A 21,969-nucleotide genomic window follows, 5' to 3' on the forward strand; every position below is an offset into this window, starting at 1 on the left:
GTCTACAGTTCATAGATGGCATATAGAGATGTATAATAGCACAATCTCACCCAGATAAGGATCTGGCTGGCGTCTGGGTGAATTGCAGACACACTATACCTGAGAGGTCAGACGCTTCAGTGCATGCCTTGGTAGTACCGCGCTGTAGATGATCCAATATTGCAGAGGAGTGTTAGAGAACGCTGGCAGGCGTTTTTTAATAAAATCTACATATAATTGAAGCACGGTCTCCTCTATAGTTTTCCATCATGCACCAGTAACCCTGGTGTTACCCTTGAGGTTTTTGGTTATATATTTCTTCTATTATACTATTTTTCTGACACCTGGGGTATAGGTGTATATCCAAATTTCACCTGGGATAATTATTTGTGAGCTGCACTATCCACTTTTCTTTTGACAGTTTATATCCGCACGTGCGCTCGAAAACATGCCAAGTTCTGACATATTTTACCAGTGAAAACAGTGCAAACTGCGTAAATAATAAAATAAGATTTCAGTTTTCTTTGATAACTATAGCCAACTGGATTGGATGCCAACTATCACATAAACAATAATTATGGGGAATAAAAAAAAAGTACTTTTATAGTCTGACCATTGGTATGTTATTATATTGTATCTGTATAGTTTGGAATTGGATTTGCTGTTTACAATATTCAATATAATCCTAAAAATCGGTTATACAGTGCTGCTATTTCATATGTATTTAGTTTAATTTAAATTTTATTTAAGTTTAATGTGCCAGTATTTGCTTAAAGGGGTATCCTTTTGGCATATATTTTTGGTGATGCTCTCTTTCCTGCTTCTTAGGCTCAGAATGTCACACTGCAGTCAGCGTATCCTGCCTCGCCCGTAGATGGGCTGAGCGCACTGTCATGTACGGAGCTCGGGCCCTGCCTTTTCCCTGCTTCCCCGGCTCCTTACATGACAGTGTGCTCAGCCTATCACTGACCAAGTCGGGACATCGCTGCCGCCGGCAATACGCTGACTGCAGTTTGACATTTTGAGCCTAAGAAGCAGGGAATGGAGCAGCGCCAGAGGGCCGGGACACCGATGCCGGTGCAACAGGGGGAAAGTAGGAAGGTGAGTTAAAGTTTTTTTTTTAGTTTATGCAGCAGTTAAAAGTTTTGCGCCGCATTTCTCCTTTAGCTAGTACATGGATTGCAGGATAAAACTTACCAAGAAATGTTAAAGGACCTTAACATGTATAGCTTGAAAAAAAAGACAAGACAGAGGGGATATGATGGAAACTTTTAAATACATAAAGGGAATCTACACAGTAAAGGAGAAAAGTCTATTTAAAAGAAAAAAAAAACTACCACAAGAGGACATCGTTTTATATAAGAGGGGCAAAAGTTTCTGCAGTAATATGAGGAAGTATTTCTTTGAGAGAGTAGTGGATGCATGGAATAGCCTTCCTGCAGAAGTGGTCGCTGCAAATACAGTGAAGGAGTTTAAACATGCATGGGATAGGCATAAGGTATTCTTCATATAAGATAGGCCCAGGGACTATTCATAGTATTCAGATTATTGGGCAGACTTGATGGGCCAAATGATCCTTATCTGCCGAAACATTCTATGTTTCTATGTAAATACATCTGACTAGAAATTTTGTATGTGAGAAATTCCTGAAACAAACTGCAAAAAATTCTCTTGCACAATATTATCTATTGGTGACCATTCTGGTTGTCATACTGGTTTCCCAGAAAAAGATTCAATTGACTGAATGGAATTGTTCAGTTTGATGGAAGAGGAGGACTGAAGTGACTGTAGCACTGTAAAGTGAGGTTCACACTTAGTATTTCGGTCCTTAATTGTTATTTTGGAGCAAATTTTTAACCAAAACCAGGAGCGGGTCAAAAATACAGGATATGATGCAAATCTCATTTCCACCTCTCATTTTTCCTAATATTACTGAGCAAGATTACAAACAATACTATGCATGCCCAGCCAAATATATTAAATCTATGAAGCTCCATACTTTGATTCATTAAGGGCAGGGTCACATGGGGCCCATCCACAGTGTATTTCATGCTGCAGATGTGCCGATAGCAGGGACAGAGAGACTGCAGCCGAGTAGCTCTTTGTATCCCCTAGTAGCGGCAGCTTTTTGCAGTCCCTCTGTGACTGCCATTGGCACATCCGCAGCGTGAAATACGCTGCGGATGCACCCTGTGTGACCCTATCTTAAGGGGGTATTTTTGTGATCAAAAGAAAGTTCTCCTCTATTCCAGTGTTTTCCAACCAAACAGCAGCCACACAGCACACACACAAATATTCTCATCCTGGGATTCTGAGCGATCACCTGTAATCTGTAGGGAAACCTGTCGGTAAGTGTTCAATTTCCCTGCAGCGCCACCACAGGGGGGGATAAGGCATTACACATTGCCCATTTAAATCAGTGTGTTGTCTGTGTACCACCGGACAAGACAGAGTGAGAGATGCTCTTTGTAGCCTTCATCACTCCAAGAGATGAGGATGCTGAACAGAGACTCCCCCATCTCCGCACTATACTTATTCAGAATTTCCTTTTTGCTTAAACAAAAATAGTGTTTCTTGACTTGGACGAGCCCTTTAAGCATTACATAATATAATTTAGTGAGCTTACTACACCATGATGATTGCCTGGACAACCCTTGGCTTGCACTGGGCAGATAGCTGTCCCCCTTTTGTATTTTACAGATTTGCCCCCAAGAGCAATATTAGTAAATACAGTAAGTACCGTAATTGTATCCAGCAATACTTAATGCAAGTGTATGAGGAAAGTGCTGAAGTTTACAATGTCTCCACACCCAGACTGTAAATGTGTCTGTTGCTGGTTACATGGTTACACTGAACTCCCTTTAGATAAGTCTGCTTTTCATTTCCAAGTTATGCGGGGCTGGTTTAGGAGGGAAGTAGCTGAATGAATTATGTGTTTGTGTCCATTCCTAGCTAAAAATACTGCCAACGTTTCAGGGCTTCATTTTATAACACAGCGAACGAATGAGGCTTAAAAGTGATTTAGTTTCAGGGCAGACTGCTATAAAAATATGGATTTCCATAAAAAATATGAAAAGCCGAAAGATTTCTCCGTGGCGCAACAAAAAATGGATGTAAGTTGAGTTTAGTTACTGGTTAATATGGAGATATTTGGTTGCAAAGGAAAAATTTTAACTAAAACACAATTGGGGAGATTCAGCAAAACCTGTCCAGAGGAAAAGTTGCTGAGTTGCCCATAGCAACCAATTAGATAGCTTCTTTCATTTTTTAAAAGGCCTCTGAAAAATGAAAGAAGAGATCTGATTGGTTGCAATGGGGAACTGGTCATCTTTTCCTCTGGACAGGTTTTGATAAATCTCCCCCAATGAGATTAGTAAATGTGCGCTCTGTTTTTCATTCTAGCATAAGGGTGCAAGGTGTGGGTGACTCCTAAAGAATCTATAGCCCTTGGCCTGTAAAAAGGTGGGATGGACAGATCAGTAGAGATCGGTAAAAGCAGCTTGTAGTTTCTAGACACAGAGGGGGAGATTTATCCAAACCTGTCCAGAGGAAAAGTTGCCCAGTTGCCCATAGCAACCAATCAGATCACTTCTTTCATTTTATTGTCATCAATGCTGCTTTTCTGTTGGATCAAATAATGAAAATGATTTGTTGCCCAATGGGGCCCCCTTGATGGGATCCATCATTTTAATGGAAAGAATAGTGCTGTATCCAGGGCTTAAAGGGGTACTCCCATGGAAAACTTTTTTTTTTTTTTTTTTTTTTAAATAAACTGGTGCCAGAAAGTTAAACAGATTTGTAAATTACTTCTATTAAAAAATCTTAATCCTTTCAGTACTTTATATACTACAGAGGAAATGCTTTACTTTTTAGATTTCTCTGATGGCATGACCACAGTGCTGTCTGCTGACCTCTGCTGTCCATTTTAGGAACTGTCCAGAGCAGGAGAAAATCCCCATAGCAAACATATGCTGCTCTGGACAGTTCCTAAAATGGACAGCAGAGGTCAGCAGAGAGCACTGTGGTCATGACATCAGAGAAATCTAAAATGTAAAGCATTTCCTCTGTAGTATATAGCCCCTAAAAAGTACTGGAAGGATTAAGATTTTTTAATAGAAGTAATTTACAAATCTGTTTAACTTTCTGGCACCAGTTGATTTAAAAAAAAAAAAAGTTTTCCACGGGAGTACCCCTTGAAAACAAAGCCTCTAATACAGAGGTCTCTGACGTGTGGACCTCCAAGTATGGCAAAAAGGCGACATCCAGGGCAGCGGTGACGAGCGGTGACGGTCCAGAGCGGCGGGGACATGCGAGTATAACCTCCAATACCAGTGGTCTTCAACCTGCGGACCGCCAGATGTTGCAAAACTACAACTCCCAGCATGTCCGGACAGCCAACGGCTGTCCGGGCATGCTGGGAGTTGGAGTTTTGCCAAAACTGGAGGTCCACAGTTTGTAGACCACTGCTCTAATATATATGTGAACAGCCTAATAGAGTGTCTGTTCCCTACATACACATGGTCCTATATGGGTGCTCTTTAGTGACTACATTTAAAGAATATATATTTCAGTCTATACTGAAAACTGCCCAAGCAGGAGAAATTATGCCGATTATACTATAGAACATACTGTACACACAATCTTGTCGAGCTCTCCAAAAGTTGACCCTGAGCCACACTTCTGTTGCCAGTATATTACTGTTAATAGTTCTGTAGTATGACTTCATTGTCTAATGAAAGCCATCCTGCAAACTTATATGTACCCCACCTCGTGGAAATGTTGGCCAGCTCCAAGTTAAGACATTACAATGTAGCTGCTTGGAATGTTGGCAATGCTTTTTAAGCTGGGGATACGATACATGGAAGTTTAGTGCTGGAAACGGAGAATTGGCTTAGCTGCTTCTTGTCCATGGAAGCCCCACATAGCGTATAAATGGAAAACAGACATCTCCAAGGGGAGCACATTGTAACTAGCAGCAGACACATGTACAGTGTGGGTGTGGAGATACTGTATTATGTAAGTCCGTAGGATACGGTTGTCAGATGCTGTCTCTGTAGTACAGTTATTCATTTTCGAGAAAGACTAATAACGAAAAGGAAGGTTAATACTGAATAAGAGTGAATGCTCGGTCACAGTCTACAATACTAGAAGACCATAATTACCATATGCTACCATAATTTACCAGTCCTCATAAACTAAAGCCGTGTTTCACTGTGTTCTACTCTTGTTGTAATAGGGATAATCTTGGAGAAAGCTGTTGGCACCCTTCTCTTAAAGGGGTATTCCAGTATTTTTTTATTTGACTATGCTACAGGGTCTGTAAAGTATTTCATAAAAAAATGTGTCTGTACCTGCGTGTGACGGTCGTCTCACAATTCTTCTGTGATTATCGCCCCAATATTTATTTTTAACAGCATACAAAATTATTCATGTCTCGGGATTTCCCAGGTTGGAGTGCGTCGAGACCTGACATCACTAGTCAGGTGATCATAGGAAGTCTGTCCTGCTTCAATTTTGCAACAGCTGTAGGCCCCCTGGGTAGAAAACACTGTGGTGCAATGGGTGGGGTGATGTGTGGGAGGAAGAAAAGTCACCTCATACTTTCAAGCATGGAATTGTGGGATGTGTAGTTTAGAGAACAAAATCCAACAGCAAATACCTAGTTCTTGCAGGTAAGTACTAAAATGACATTATGGTGGATAACCCCTTAATGACCAAGGATGTATATTTACGTCCTTGGCTGGCTCCCGCGATATAACGCGGGGTCACGCAGTCATATCAGGTCGGGCTAATAGCGCGCGTCATTGATTGCGGTGCCGCGCGCTATTAACCCCTTAGACGCGGCATTCAAAGTTGAACGCCGCGTCTAAAACGAAATGGAAAGCTGCCCGTCTGCTCAGTGGGGCTGATCGGGACCACCGCAGTGAAAATGCTGTGTCCCGATCAGCTGGGACACGAGCGGAGGTCCTCTTACCTTCCTCCAGCGTGTCCCTTCGGCGATTGATTGCTCCAAGCCTGAGATGCAGGCTTGAGCAATCTACTGCCGATAACCCTGATCACTGCAAAGCTATGGCTTTGCAGTGAACAGTGCTGGCAATCAGTGTGTCCAGTGTTATAGCCCCCTAACGATCAATGGCGTACACGCAAAAAAATTCCAAAGTCCAAGATAACGTATTTTGGGTCGCTTTTTATATCATGAAAAAATGAATAAAAAGCAATCAAAAAGTCCGATCAATACAAAAATGGTACCGCTAAAAATGTCATATCACGGCCCAAAAACTGAGCCCCATACCGCCCCATACGCAGAAAAATAAAAAAGTTATAGGGGTCAGAAGAGGACAATTTTAAACGTATAAATTTTCCTGCATGTAGTTATGATTTTTTTCAGAAGTACGACAAAATCAAACCTATATAAGTAGGGTATCATTTTAATCGTATGGACCTACAGAATAAAGATAAGGTGTCATTTTTACTGAAAAATGTACTGCATAGAAACGGAAACCCCCAAAAGTTACAAAATGGCGTTTTTTCTTCAATTTCGTCGCACAATTATTTTTTTTTCCTTTTCGCTGTAGATTTTTGGGTACAATGACTGATGTCACTGCAAAATAGAATTCGTGGCGCAAAAAATAAGCCATCATATGGATTTTTAGGTGCAAAATTGAAAGGGTTATGTTTTTTAAAGGTGAGGAGGAAAAAACGAAAGTGCAAAAACCGAAAAACCCTGCGTCTTTAAGGGGTTAAAGGGGTACTCCCGTGGAAAACTTTTTAGATCAACTGGTGCCAGAAAGATTTGTAAATTTCTTCTATTAAAAAAATCTTAATCCTTCCAGTACTTTTTAGGGGCTGTATACTACAGAGGAAATGTTTTTCTTTTTGGATTTCTTTTATGTCACGACCACGGTGCTCTCTGCTGACCATTTTAGGAACTGTCCAGAGCAGGAGAAAATCCCCATAGCAAACATATGCTGCTCTGGACAGTTCCTAAAATGGACAGCAGAGGTCAGCAGAGAGCACTGTGCTCGTAACATCAGAGAAATCCAAAAAGAAAAACATTTCCATTGTAGTATACAGCCCCTAAAATGTACTGGAAGGATTAAGATTTTTTTATAGAAGTAATTTACAAATCTGTTTAACTTAGCACCAGTTAATTAAAAAAAAAAAAAGTTTTCCACGGGAGTACCCCTTTAAAGACACTAAACCACACAATGCTCCCTGAATGAACATGAAACTGACTAAAGTAATAATCCCACATTGCTTTTGAATTGTAGTTCAACAGAATAATTGGGAAAAACAAAATAATGAAACTGGCCTGGACTAACATGATATTCCCCTGAACTTAATATTTTGTTGCACAACCTTTTGCAGTCAAGAGTTTTCTGTAACTTTCAACAAGACTTCTGCACTTGTCTGCAGGTATCTTGGCCACCCCTCATAAGCTATTGCCCCAGTTGTCTCAGGTGTGAAGGTGTCTTCTCCAAACTGCATGTTTTAGCTACTTCTACAGATGTTCAATAAGATTCACATCAGGGCTCATAGATGTTCACTTCACAATTGTCCAATGTTTTGCTCTTTGCCAAGGTGTTTTAGCTGTGTGTTTTGGGTCATTATCCTGTAGGAGGATCCATTACCTGCGACTGACACCAAGCTTCCAGACACTGGGCAGCACTTTTTGCTCCAGAATGCTTTGATAGTTTGTACCCTGTACAAATTTAAGACTTCCTGTGCCAAAGCAGCCCAAAAATAAAACCACAATTCCCCATGATTTGCAGTGTTCTTTTCTTTGTATGCTTAATTTTTTGCATCTGCGAACATAGAGCTGATGTAACTTGCCAAAAAGCTCCAAAGGACATTCTCCCAGACATTTTGCTGCTTGTCATTTGGACAGATGAGAACAAAACTGGAGCTTTTTGGCAAATTACATCCGCTCTATGTTCGCACAGTTTCATTATTTTGTTTTTCAAATGACTGGGTTGAACCACAATTCAAAAGCAATGTCTGTAGAGCCCAAAACCGATGCACGTGGAAGCTATACTGAACGCTGGAAGCTGGTATGTTGAATGGTGTATCCCAGGAAGGCGCATGCTAGTGCCGAAATCCTATGTCCTATTCTATAAAGTTGGCCAATCTTTTACTTTTCCTGTAAGGCAGTAGCAACCATTAGATCCTCCTTTATTTTTATTTTTTTATTTGTACGTAGAATAGCAGAGAGGACATGACCCTTGTCTCAGCTGCTTATTATTAGATTTCTGCTACCTATGATATTGACATAAGAAAAAAATGTGACAATTTAGTCTCTGGTAACCTAATGTAGCACTATGGTGGAGAATGATTTAGTACAGTCACTGAGCTAAATATAACTTGGGTCTTCACTTAATAAACACTAATAAATAAATAAAAATGAAAGTTTTGCTGCATTTTAAGAGTCTAAAAATTGACCATTCATATATTTATTGACGTTTCCACCAGTGTACACATATGGTGAAGCTAAGATCTGTTATGGGACATGGTCTTGGTAGTGTGACTTTCTTTCATTGCAATATCTTATTTTTATTTTATCATTTTTCTCAAAATTCCTGTGCTGCATAAATGAGTGTTTATCTGTTAAAGACAGCTTGTCGGACTATATCAGCACCATATGCCATGATTGTTATAATGCAGTTTGCATCATGTATTCTATTACAAACCTACTTCTAAAGCAGCCCTGATCACTATCAGACTCTCATTTATGACACTACCGGGAATCTGCCGGCACCTCTCTTTCATCATTGGGTGATAGAATTCTTACAGAGAACAAGATAAAACAAAGTTTTACTTGATGTTAGATGGATCATGTCGAACATATCCACCGCCTTATATCAGTGCCATGGTGCTTTTGCAGAAATAGTAAGGAAAACCAGCCAACCATGTCTATAAGATACTGACCAATATCTCTCTTACAAGCTAAGTACAAGGGGTTTGTCTATGTCAGTGGTCTCGAAACTTTGGTGCTCCATATTTTAGAGACCACTGATCTATGTGGACATTTCAGTTGCCCTCATTACAGTATTGGTGGCCTAGTTATGTGTCCTAAGGCACAAGTATCCCAGTCTATGGAGTTAATTGGTGCTCACATCTCTTTGATTATGGTGTCCTACTACAGTTTGGCAGTATCAGCCTGTTGACAGTCTGTATAATTTCATTGTATTTGTACTGTAGTTATGTCATATTTTACTCATATCTGTTCTTTTATATCTCTTTTTTTTATCAGACATCTTTTCCATAAATCTTGTGTGGACCCATGGTTGTTAGATCACCGCACATGTCCAATGTGTAAAATGAACATTCTTAAAGCTCTGGGTATACCGGTAAGACTGTAGGACATAAGGAACGCATTGGTTGCTACACATTTGTTGAGCATTGTAAAATGTATATGTGTCCTTTAGGGTAAGTCAGACACAGCGCATACAGAGCGTATTTCATGCTGTGACACCAGGCTGTGGAAAATACGCTGCGCATTTTACTATGAGCAGACACAAAGGGCTTACCCGTCGCAGCCCTGTGTGTGCAGTCAGGTTTGGAGGCAGGCCGAGCATGCCAACCTGACTGTAACGCCCGGCCCCGCCTACAAACCTTACTTCACACACAGGGCTGTGGTGGGGAAGCTCTCTGTGTCTGCTCATAGTAAAATGCACAGCGTATTTCCCGCTACCCGGTGGATTTCTCACAGTGTCAAATACGTGGAGTATGCTTAATGTGTGACCCTAGCTTTAGAAGTACTGTCTAATCATACAGAGTGCATAAAAATATTAAGACCTATTAAGTCTAAAGTCAATTACACTTTAACATACTTTTTTGCTTTTGTGTTTTGCATTATGTATTCTGCATTTGTATTTGACCAGTCTGTAACACCGGACAGGATACTGCTTTTAGGATGCTAACATGACATAACATTTAAAATAAGTAAAGGAGAAAGTGCAGACCATGTAGTACAATGAAGCTGTGTTAGATGCCTCTATTGTGTAATACAACTTTTTAAACCCAAAGGCATAAGCATGTGATTGATCACTTGGGCTTTGAGCAAACACATAGTAGTTTCATAACATTTGCAGAGAGATTGTTACTTATTTTATGTATTTATTTCATTCATGACATATTACACAGTGCTGCACAGAGATTGTCAACATTTAATGTCCCTATTGTGGCTCAAAGTCTAAATAAAAAATGTAAGTATACCTCTAGTAATTTTTCAAAAACGTGCACCTAACATTAAGGTGCAGCACTGTGCACAAGTAATTTTCCCTAATCACTTTCATTTTAAATTTGGCGCCTGTAATTCTACAGCGCTGGCTGGTGCTTGAGATGGGTGCTATGGAGACGCAGCGGGAAACTCTATCTCTTAATGCAAAGTTCTAAGCAGTGGGATGAATGAGCGCTTGGTGAAGGTACGCCGGCACCAAATTTAAAATGAAAGTGATTTACTACTATAGTAGATTTTAGGTATACTTTAACTTCTCAGTAGAAGACATATTCAAAAACTACTGTAATTTATGTTACAACAATATCAATCACATTTTGTTTCTCCCCACATTTTCAAAGGTCCCTTGTGCTGTTTAAAAAATTTGTGAGAGTTCATTTCCGCGCCACTTATGGGGTTTTACGCACCACTTTAGTTCTTTTGTCAAAATTGTTCATATTAGGCGCCAATTTGTACATATTTAAAAATTTCGGTGGGAACAAGCTAATCTCGCGTATTCCATGATTCTGCTTTTAGTGCCCAGACAAGCGACAACTGTGTGGATGAAACATGTCTAAAGGCAAAACCTGAGGAAAATAGATATCAGTATTGATGAGTGTCTAAAGGGTTAATGGTGGACATCAGTGTAATAGCAGCAGAGACCCGCAGTCTAGGAATAGAGCACAGCTCCAGTGCTTTTTTCATAGACCGTAAACTCGCTACGATATACATGTACATCACTGTGCACTAATTACCAAGGCACTGTGACTTACATGTATGTTGCATGTCCTCCAGGGGTTAAAGGAGAAGTATCATACCTAAAAATGTATCCTCTATCCGCAGGATAGGGGATAAGTTTTAGATTGTAGGAGGTCTGACCACTGGGGGCCCCCATCATCTCTTATATGGAGCCCAGGCTCTCCCCGGGAGAAGCGTGTCACAACCCTTACCTGAAGCGGGGGCCACCATGCCCCCTCAGTATATTCCTATGGGAGACCCGTTCAACATTCTTCAGCTCTCCCATAGAGGTATATGGAGGGGGCATTATGGCCCCCCACTTTAAGGATAAAGGGATACGTTTTTTAGTATGACATATCTCCTTGTGAGTGTAGGTGCAGCAATGTGTTGTTGCAACCCTAAAAAGAAGAAAAAAGTAGTATGAGCTTAAAATGTTTTTCTTTTCTTTTTTTTCAGAATTAATATTCATAGTTTAATAATTGAGTAAATAACACTTTTTTTCCCCAAAAAACAAGAAAACCATATTCAGGATTTTTATACTAGCAAAGAGCTGGTGCGAAATTATTTTACTTAAAATGAACTCTCTGAAAGTAGCATATAAAACATGAAATTTACGGCACCACACCCACTTTTGAAAAAGTGACGCGCATAGTGTAAACCTCAGATCATTCTCATGTAAAACCCCTTGATTATTTGGTAGAACATTTTATGCAAAACCTGAAAATTTGGTTTTGAGTGTTAAGGAGCTTTCAGAGTAAACCCACACAAACATGGGAAGAACATACAAACGCCAAACACTTGTTCCCTTTGGTCAAACTTGAAGCCAAAACTCCAATTCCAAAGTGCTACCACTGAGCAACCATGCTGCCTTCTCATTCTAACTATGTAACAATGAAAACTACCTTTTTACCCGTGCCTGTAATTTTGTATGTGTTGACCTAAAATATTATAGTATCTTTTTATACAGATAATATACAGATAATATAAATAATAATAATAGTAGTAAAAAAAAATAAATAAATGTATGCGTTTTCCATTAGTGTATGGAAAGACTTTGTGTACCCTCTGGTCAGTATTACACAATTGTTTCTAAGGTGTCAAAGCCTATGGCTGTTGTCTTGATAGCAAACATTTCATTGACTAAATTACCATTTTTCCCTTCACCCATGACAAGCCCAGGGGGAGCATTAGCCTGCATGGCAAGAGCCAAGTAAGTTCAGCCCATGGTCTCTTTTTCTAGTGGTTGTTAGTCAAAGAGGGTAGGCGGATATAAGCGGGATAGTGGGTGGAAATAAAGGGGACATGGGCAGGTCTTGTCTGAGCTCTTGCGTGCTGGAAAACACTGCCTGGGCTTTTGAGTCTAATTTGCATAATAAAAAGACATACAATTCACTTTAAGCATGAAAAGGTACAGCTTCTCCCTACAAGTGCTTTTCTGTGCTTTGACGTCTCATAGAAGTACTTTGGTTTCTTTTGTTTAGAGGTAGTTTCCCACCTGTATGGCGTTAGACATTATAGCTACAAAATGATCATTTGTGACCATATTCGAGTATGGTCCTTCTAAAGTGTTGCAGGTTGCTGTACAAGAGGCAAAAGGTTTTCTAGTCTGGTGGCCACACAGTTGGAAGGTTATACCCAAGCAAAGGGATGTGTCAGAAGCTTAAATCAGTGGAAGTATTTAGTAAAATCTGCTATCACATTGCAATTTATGTAGACCATCAAAAATTTCTAAGAGTAGCAGTGAATATTCAGAACTCCTGTGTCAGTTTTAGTATCTGGCTCTCCCCCTTTGGAATTTCCATAGCCCCTTGGGTTTTTCGCCCATATAGTGGAGAAAGTGTTGGTTTCAGGATAAAGATATTGGGGGATATTTATCAAAACCTGTGCAGAGGAAAAGTTGCTAAGTTGCCATTAGCAACCAATCAGATCGCTTCTTTCATTTTTGAAAAGTCCTCTGAAAAATGAAAGAGTTGCTTTGGGCAACTCAACAACTTTTCCTCTAGACAGGTTTTGATGAATCTCCCCCATTCTCTTAATTTCACAATTTTCTAGTTGTCAAAAAAACAAAGCGGCCTTCTCTGGAAATCGAGTTTCAAATCTAGGCTGGGCTATCAACCTAAAATTCGGGCTGAACCCCAAAAAATGGCATTTAGCAAAGAGATTTCCATCCAGAAGAAAATTGGTGGAAAAATCCACGCCCCCTCCCATAGGCTTGCAATGAGGGGTGGAGCGTGATGTCACACGGGGGCGGAGGCGTGACGTCACACGCCGCCTGCCCCTTGGTCGCCGGTAATCAGACCCGGAGCGAACACGCTCCGGGGACTGAGTATAAATGGGGTGCCGTGTGCAAGATAACGGGGGTCCCCAGCGGCGGGACTCCCGCGATCAGGCATCTTATCCCCTATCCTTTGGATAGGGGATAAGGTGTCTAAGCACCGGAGAGCCCCTTAAAACCATTTTTTTTCTTTCAAATTATTTTATTACGGTTTTGAGATAAAGAGAGATTGGCACATAAAAACAAATGGATACAGGACAATTGGGATCATAAAATAGAACATACAATCATGAAAAATATACATGGAATAGAAATGTCCAAAACAAATCCATTTAGCAAAATGTTAGTAGGAAACGTTGAAACGTTGCATGAAAAAGACCTCATGGAGTAGGTTTAAACGTTGTATAAAAAAGACCTCATGGAGTAGATTGAAACCTTGAAAGTTTTTGTATTGACGAGATGAGTGAAGAAATCACATTTTGCACACCAGATTGCTGGAGTGCTGTTTTGCCCCCTTTTTGGACTTAGATAAATATGAGATCTTTTTGTCTGGGTTTTTAGCAAGTTGAACGCCCGCACTGTCCACGGAGTCCCAGCATTGTGCAGCTTCACTACTTACTGTTGATACCTGGAATACAGGTGTCTGAGCCACTCGCTCTGAGAAGAAGGGACAGGTCGTTTCATACTTGATCACGGCCACAAGAACAAAAGTAGAGGAGGAGTGGAGGAATAAAAGACCTTATTACTGTCCAGTATACAACAGTAGCCAAATAATTAAGTTAATTTAGGATGAACAAATGTCAAAACTACCAGGGATTCCAGAAGGGTAATAAGACAGAAACCTTAACATGAGGGAAGACTAACCAGATGTACAGGGTGGTAAAGAACACTACATGTGTATATAAGAGAAGAAGGTTAAGGGTCTATTCACACGTACAGTATTCTGCGCAGATTTGATGCGCAGGATTTCAAGCGGTGTTCAGTCATTCAGTTTATATTGAAATCTGCAGCAGAAAATCCTGCGCATCAATTGATTTTAGTTTTTCAGTGTGTGGCAATGATAGCCAGGAAGATACGTTTGAGAGTACCCACAAAGCACCTATACTCGTACAGAACGATGTTTCTGTTTTTACAGCATTTGCTTTTTGATAGCACAATACATTCTAATTAAATGTGTTTTGGTGTCTACCGTTTACAGTCATATATCTTCCTTTAGATGACATTATATTTCTGTATTAATTACTTAGTATTCATGCTGGTTGTCACTTAGCTTTATGAATTTAAAGAGCAGCTTTATTTTTTGCTAAGAGCAGCAGACACTATTAGATAGGGTATAAAAGCAAACTGTTCCTTCTTGGAGCAATGGTGGTTGCCAAACCTACAATATTTCTCAGCCAAGTGTCATGGAGGTGGAGCTAAGCATGATTCCTCACTCGCCCTCACCTCCCATACCCTCCTTAACTAATGTACAGGGCTTGTCTCAGAAATAAAAAGGAGATTTTATATATCTGGAAACCACCATCAGCTTCAGGAAATATACTGTTTGTTTTATTCCCTAACAGCTATCTAACAGTGCCAGCAGCTCTTAGCAGCAAATGCAGCTGAAAGCTTTAATCAACATGTATTATGTAAAATAGACAAAAATAGGTATGGTCTCTAATATTACCAAAGTTGAGTAGAGAATTATACAATGATACATATACCTCTTTTTAAACTTTCAAACTATTTTGTCTTATATTATTCTTTACAGCCAAATGCAGACTGTTTAGATGACATCACTCCAGACTATGATGGTTCAGTAGGACCGCCAACCAATCAAATTACAGGAGCCAGCGATGTCACTGTGAACGAGAGTTCTATAGGAGTAGACCCCGCTGTCCGCACTGTAGGTGTTTTACAGATCATCCAAGATGCTGATGTACTTCCACAGGTCGGAGAGATCAGCTATACTGCAAGCAGTGAGTACTCTTTTATAATACACAGGTTTAAAAAGGGCAGAAGTAGCAGTAACTGTAAGAATTTTATGATATCTGACCCTGCTGTATTTCATTCTTGACTGGTAAACTTGTCATATTGAATATATGTTTTTCCAGTGATGACCACACATTTGTCAGACATACAGTTCCTAAAGGAGCACACTTAAAGGGGTACTCCACCCCTAGACATCTTATCCCCTATCCAAAGGATAGGGCATAAGAGGTCTGATCATGGGGTCCCGCCACTGGGGACCCCCGTGATCTCTCCTGCAGCACCACTTGTCATCAGCTGCACGGAGCGAAGATCTTCTTGTCATCAGCTGCACGGAGCGAAGATCTTCGCTCCGTGCAGCTGCTGACAAGTGGGTGCAGCTGATGACAGTGGCGGGACCCACACAATCTGACATCTTATCCCCTATCCTTTGGATAGGGGATAAGATGTCTAGGGGCAGAGTATCCCTTTAAGCTCAATGGGGGACATGTATGAAAGATTTTACCCCTGTTTTGTGTGTATTTTTTGCGCAAAATTTTGCGCAAGCCCTTTTATTTGTACATTTTTTTGCGCACGTTTTGGTAGAGCATGTCCTCCAGATGTGGCTGAATCAGGGTACCTTGGAGCTGCATATATAGTACACATGGATTTATTACCTGCGTACTTTTCCTTTGCACCAAAAATTTTGACGCAAGTGCGTCTTTTTCCCCATAAATATAAGCCAACTTTAACTGCACGTAGCGATCCTTTCTATTTCTGAAGGAAAGTTCTACTAAGGAACCACCAGAATGTTTTCACTTTCCTATCTCAATTCCTCCTTTGCTTTATATTGCTTTTTACTCCAAAGCACTTTTAAAATAATTTGCATATAGAATATTTGTTTACAGTTCAGTTATTCATCAGATCACTTGTATATTGGTTTTGTTATTTTATGATCCAACAATTTAATACATTTACATAGGAAATGTTTGATATCTTACTTATCATTGAACAAGTTCCGTCACATTAAAATAGCATTGTAATCCACTTAACACTGTAGATCATTCTCCTTTTATTTGAAAAATTTACTGCTTTCCGTTATACTTTTCCCCAGCGCCCGGTAAGATGGTGGCTATCACTGATAGCCAGCCATCTTACCATGTGACCACGGGGGGTTTCTTCCCCCCCTCCCCCCCCCCCCCCCCCAGCCAGTCAAATCTGACTAGCTGATAGCAGCGTTTCGCTATGAGAATACTTAGCAGCGCGGTGTGCGAGTCCGGATCACGGGGATCGGGACACACACCGCTCTGCTAAGTGTCCCTTACCCGTCCCCTGGCGTAATTTACCCGGCCATGCGGTGTGCCGAGCAGTCCCGGCGCGAGCGGCGTCCTCCAGGCGGTCCCGGTGGTGGTGCGTCCCCGCGGTGAGTTTGCAGCAGCAGGGCGGCATCTTCATTGGCAGCAGTGGATCGCCGTAAAGCGATCTCACTGCTGCCTCTGGGAGTTTCAAAACTGCAACTCCCAGCATACCCAGACAGCCTTTGGCTTTCTGGGCATGCTGGGAGTTGTAGTTTTGCAACATCTGGAGGGCCACAGTTTGGAGACCACTGTATAATGGTCTCCAATCTGTGCTCTTCCAGATGTTCCAAAACTACAAATCTCAGCATGCCCACTCTGTCGAGGCATGCTGGGAGTTGTAGTACTGTAACATCTGGAAGACCACAGATTGGAGACCATTATACAGTGGTCTACAAACTGTGGAGCTCCAGCTGTTGCAAAACTACAACTCCCAGCATGTCCAGACTGCCCAAGCATGCTGGAAGTTGTAGTTCGTCAACATTTGACCCCCTCAGATGTTGCCGAAATACAACTTCCAGCATGTCTGGCCATGCTGGGAATTATAGTTTTGCAGCAGCTGGAGGCACACTAGTTGGGAAACATTGTTCGTTTCCTAACTCTTTTTCCCAACCCGTGTGCCTCCAGCTGTGCCTCCAAACTATAACGCCCAGCATGCACTGACAGACCATGCATGCTGGGAATTGAAGTTGTGCAACAGCTGGAGGCACACTGGTTTGGAAACACTAAGTTAAGTAAAAAACTTTCAAGTGTTTTGCAACCAGTGTGCCTTCAGCTGTTGCATAACTACAACCCTCAGCATGCACGGACTGCCAAAGGGCATGCTGGGAGTTGTAGCAGTATGCCTCCAGCTGTTGCATAACTACAAGTTCCAGCATGTCCTTCTGCTGTCACTGCATGCTGAGACTTGAAGTTTTTGCAACAGCTGAAGGCACACTGGTTGCGAAACACTGAGTCTGTTTCCATGTTTTGAAACCAGTGTGCCTCCAGCTGTTGCAAAACTACAACTCCCAGCATGCACGGACAGCCAAAGGGCATGCTCGGAGTTGTAGTTTTGCAACAGCTGGATGTTTCCCCCCCCCCCCCTCCCCCCCAACGTGAATGGACAGGGTACACTCACATGGGCGGAGGTTTACAGGGAGTGCTGCAAGATTGAGATGCAGCAAACTCGCTGTGAACCCCCGCCCGTGTGACTGTACCCTAAAAACACTACACTACACTACGCTTAAATAAAATAAGTAAAAAACACTACATATACACATACCGCTACACAGCCCCCCTCCCCTCCCCAATAAATATGAACAACGTCTGGTATGGCACTGTTTCCAAAATGGAGCCTCCAGCTGTTGCAAAACAACAACTCCCAGTATTGCCGGACAGCCATTGACTGTCCAGGCATGTTGGGAGTTTTGCAACAGCTGGAAGCACCCTGTTTGGGAAACACTGGCATAGAATACCCCTATGTCCACCCCTATGCAAAACCCTAATTTAGGCCTCAAATGCGCATGGCTCTCTCTCACTTTGGAGCCCTGTCGTATTTCAAGGCAACAGTTTAGGGACACATATGGGGTATCTCCGTACTCGTGAGAAATTGCCTTACAGATTTTGGGGGGCTTTTTCTCCTTTTACCCATTATGAAAAGGAACAGTTGGAGTCTACACTAGTATGTTAGTGTATAAAAATAAAATTATTTACACTGACATGCTGGTGTTGCCGCATACTTTACATTTTCACAAGAGGTAAATGGGAAAAAAGATCCCCATTTTTTGGGACACAATTTAGCCAGAGTACGGAGATACCACAAATGTGGGTGCAAAGTGCTCTGCGGGCGCACAAGGCCCATAAGGTAGAGTGCACCATGTATATTTGAGGTGATTTGCACAGGGGTGTCACAGATGTTAAATGAAGAATGCTCTGAGGAGAATTCTAAATTGAAACGCAATTCAAGAAAGTAGCTGCACAAGAATGATAAATTTAACGCAGCTGCGCCAAATTTAGACAACAGGCAGAGGGGTAAAAAACTTCTATTATACACTGGAAATGATACATGTCCCCCAATGTGTAGCTTATTAGAAAACACTAATCTCAGTGCATTCGGAAAGTTTTCAGACCCTCTAACTTTTTTCACATTTCCTTTTGTTGCAGCCTTGTGCTAAAAATCATGTTTTCCCCAATTGTTCTGCATTCAATACCATAATGACAAACTGAAAAGGAAATACTAAAATATTGCATTGACATACGTATTCAAACCCTTTACTCAGTAGTCAGTACTTAGTTGTAGCATTTTTGGCAGCGAGTTTATCCCCCAGTCTTCCTTGCTATGATCCTACACAGTTTGCACCTGGATTTGGGGATTTTTTGCTATCCTCTTTAAAGGGGTACTGCACTGGAAAAACATTTTCTTTCAAGTCAACTGGTGCCAGAAAGTTAAAAAGATTTATAAATGACCTCTATTAAAATATCCCAATCCTTCCAGTACTTATCAGCTGCTGTATGCTCCACAGTAAGTTCTTTTCTTTTTGAATTCCCTTTCTGCCTGACCACAGTGCTCTCTGCTGACATCTCTGGCTATGTCAGGAACTGTCCAGAGCAGGAGAGGTTTGCTCCTACTCTGGAAAGTTCCTAAAATTGACAGAGGTGTCAGCAGAGAGCATTGTGGTCAGGCAGAAAGGAAATTATACAGCAACTGATAAGTACTGGAAGAATTTGGATTTTTTAATAGAAGTAATTTACAAATCTGTTTAACTTTCTGGCTGCAGTTGATATAAAAGAAAATGTTTTCCAATGGAGTACCCCCTTAACTCTGTCAGGTTGGATGGAGACCATCAGTGGTAGCCATTTTCAAGTCTCTCCAGAGATATTCGACTGTGTTCAAGTTAGGGCTCTGGCTTGTCCCTAAACCAATACTGTGTTGACTTTGTGGTGTGTCTGAGATCCAAATCACTCTAAATCAGGTCTTCATTTGTGAATATCTCTGTACAATGTGCCATTAAGCTTTCCTTCAATCCTGGCCAGTCTTCTTGTCAAAGTCATTGATAAACACCTTCACAGCATGATGCTGCCACCACCATGCTTCAGGATAGGGATGATATTGGGCAGGTGATGAGCAGTGCCTGGTTTCCTCCAGACATAATGCATAGGATTGAATTTTGCAGCAGAACTTTTTTGAGCTCTACAGGCAGTGTTTTCCTTCCCATGGCTTGGTTTTTGTTTGTGACCTTATATAGACAGGACTGTGTCTTTCCATAATATATCCAAGCAACTAAACTTACCACAGGTGACTCTAGTCAGCGCATAGAAACATCTAAAAGAGGATCAATACAAATGGGAAACCTTAGCGCTAAATTTAAACCGTCATAGCAAAGGGTCTAAATACTTATTTATGTTTATGCAAAATTTTATTTTTAATAAATTAGCAAATTCTGAAGTGTTGTTTTCACTTTTCCATTATGGGGTATTGAGTGCAGAATGATGGGGACAACATAACAAATTGTGAAAATAGTGAAATGCTGTGAAAATTTTCCTAATGCATTGTATGTAAATCCCAGGCTGTGTATAGAAATATGTACATGGATGGGATCAGCTCACTAGCATTTGCTCTATATTTGTGACCTTTCAATTATGGAGCTAATACACTTGATATTTAGTTAGTAAGCCTGAGCTTAGATCAGTGTTTCCCAACCAGGGTGCCTCCAGATGTTGCAAGACTACAACTCCCAGAATGCCTGGACAATCAAAGGCTGTCCAGGCATGCTGGGAGTTGTAGTTTTGCAACATCTGGAGGCACCCTGGTTGGGAATCACTGGCTTAGATAAACGATCTACAAACCAACCAGCATACTATCCCTTATTTAACCTACATTGATGCTTTCATTTGTCTTGAGAGATGGAAGACCAGCAACCATGTTTATTGTGCCAGACCACAAACCCCATGAGCCCCTGCAGTTTTTCCTATGAGGTATGAAAATCAGTGACTGTACAGTTAAAGACAAAGCCAACATTCAGATCAGTGTTATAGATAGGAGGCTGAGATGAATGAGGCAGCTGCACGCTTACTTCTCTCTCCATATAGTACTAGAACGTCAAGGAAAGTAGGTACGGAGAGCGCATAATAAATGAATTATGCATTGAGTGTCCAGGTGATTTGTGAATATGATAATACATGCAAAATAGCTATAATAAATGGTTTTACCTGTCACCTAATTTAGAACAGCTGCACAGAGCGTTAGCATAACAGCCACTCAGCAGAATTAGGTAGTCTTATTCATGTTAAAGGGGCTCTCCGGGAATATATAAATAAACAACCAGAATCTGTAGTGCCAAGAATTCCTAATATACTTCCTTTCAAATTCAGCTTTAAGCACGGACTTTGTGGTCCAAGGCTGTCTGGGGAAATTGGTGGTTTGCATAGAGATGTATGAGTACTTAAAGTGAATGTGTTGTTGAGATTACATTTTACTAATTAGAGTCTTATACTGAAATATATCCTTTTTTCTGTTTCTATTTACTTGTTGTATTTTTTTTTAATTTGAACTTTAGTACATTATTTGGTGCAGCAATCGCACCTCATCTGTTTTTAACAGCATTAAAGGAGTAGTCCAGTGTAGAACCACTTCTCCCCTATCCTAAGGATAGGGGATAAGTTTCAGATCTCCCGTATTGGACCCCGGCTCGCTGGCCAGAGAGCGTGTGCCGACCACGGCACGAAGCAGCGGTCGACACGCTCCCTTAATACAGCGCTATGTCAGAGCCAGAGCGCTGCCTTAAGCAATCTCCAGCTCTGCCATAGTGCTGTATTGAGGAGGGGGTGTCGGCCGCTGCTTTGTGTGGTGGTCAGCACACGCTCTCTGGTCAGCGAGTCGGTGTCCAGTACGGTAGATCGCGAAGGGCCCCAGCAGTCGAACCCCACGATCTGAAACTTATCCGCTGTCCTTAGGGGATAAGTTGTTCTACACTGGACTACTCCTTTAAGAGATATGCTATACGACAAGGCCGAAGCACATGAACACAATGAATATGTCCAGACCCTGTTCTTTGTATTGGGCAGGCTTGTAAGCATGCTTTGTGACCTGTGAAGAGGTTATTCCACAGGGAGGGGAGGCTGAGCTCCTTTTGTTTTGTCTATTTACTGGTGTCACCTTTTGCTATAACTTTGCACAGATCACTTTTCAGTAGTCTGTTCCTAATGACTACAAACAGAAGAGAAAGCGTCAAAATAAAACTGCAAGATTTCAGGATTATTTTATAATAAATGTAAAATAAAAAAGAAATACCATATTGCCAAAAATTCTTGAAAACATACATTTATAGAGTACCTGCCACCAAGTAAAGAGGGATTATGTTCTTCTTTGTCTGTTCCCCTCTTCATCCTGAGTCCCCCGCACTTTTTATTTTTTTATTTCGCCCATTATATCTGGAGTTATGCCTTTTATAAAGTCTGCTCACTGCCTGTGAGCTTTT

At 41.2% G+C, this 21,969-nt stretch overlaps 1 protein-coding gene across 4 annotated transcripts in view; it reads left to right on the forward strand.

The window, feature by feature from the left end:
• RNF150 (ring finger protein 150) overlaps nt 1-21,969 on the forward strand; it is a 168,500-nt gene that overhangs the window by 109,560 nt on the left and 36,971 nt on the right. For 3 of the 4 annotated variants that reach the window (XR_008890682.1, XR_008890683.1, XM_056562913.1), the window contains exons 5-6: nt 9,230-9,326; nt 14,959-15,166. Coding sequence is in view for 2 of the 4 variants with exons in the window: in XM_056562913.1 (XP_056418888.1) it covers nt 9,230-9,326; nt 14,959-15,166 (305 nt within the window). In the remaining 2 variants the exon portion in view is untranslated. Of the gene's footprint in view, nt 1-9,229; nt 9,327-14,958; nt 15,167-20,395; nt 20,606-21,969 lie in introns of those variants that run through there. The other variant, XM_056562914.1, reaches the window with a different exon arrangement.

Source organism: Hyla sarda, chromosome 1 (genome assembly GCF_029499605.1).
Source record: "Hyla sarda isolate aHylSar1 chromosome 1, aHylSar1.hap1, whole genome shotgun sequence".
Taxonomy (NCBI): domain Eukaryota; kingdom Metazoa; phylum Chordata; class Amphibia; order Anura; family Hylidae; genus Hyla; species Hyla sarda.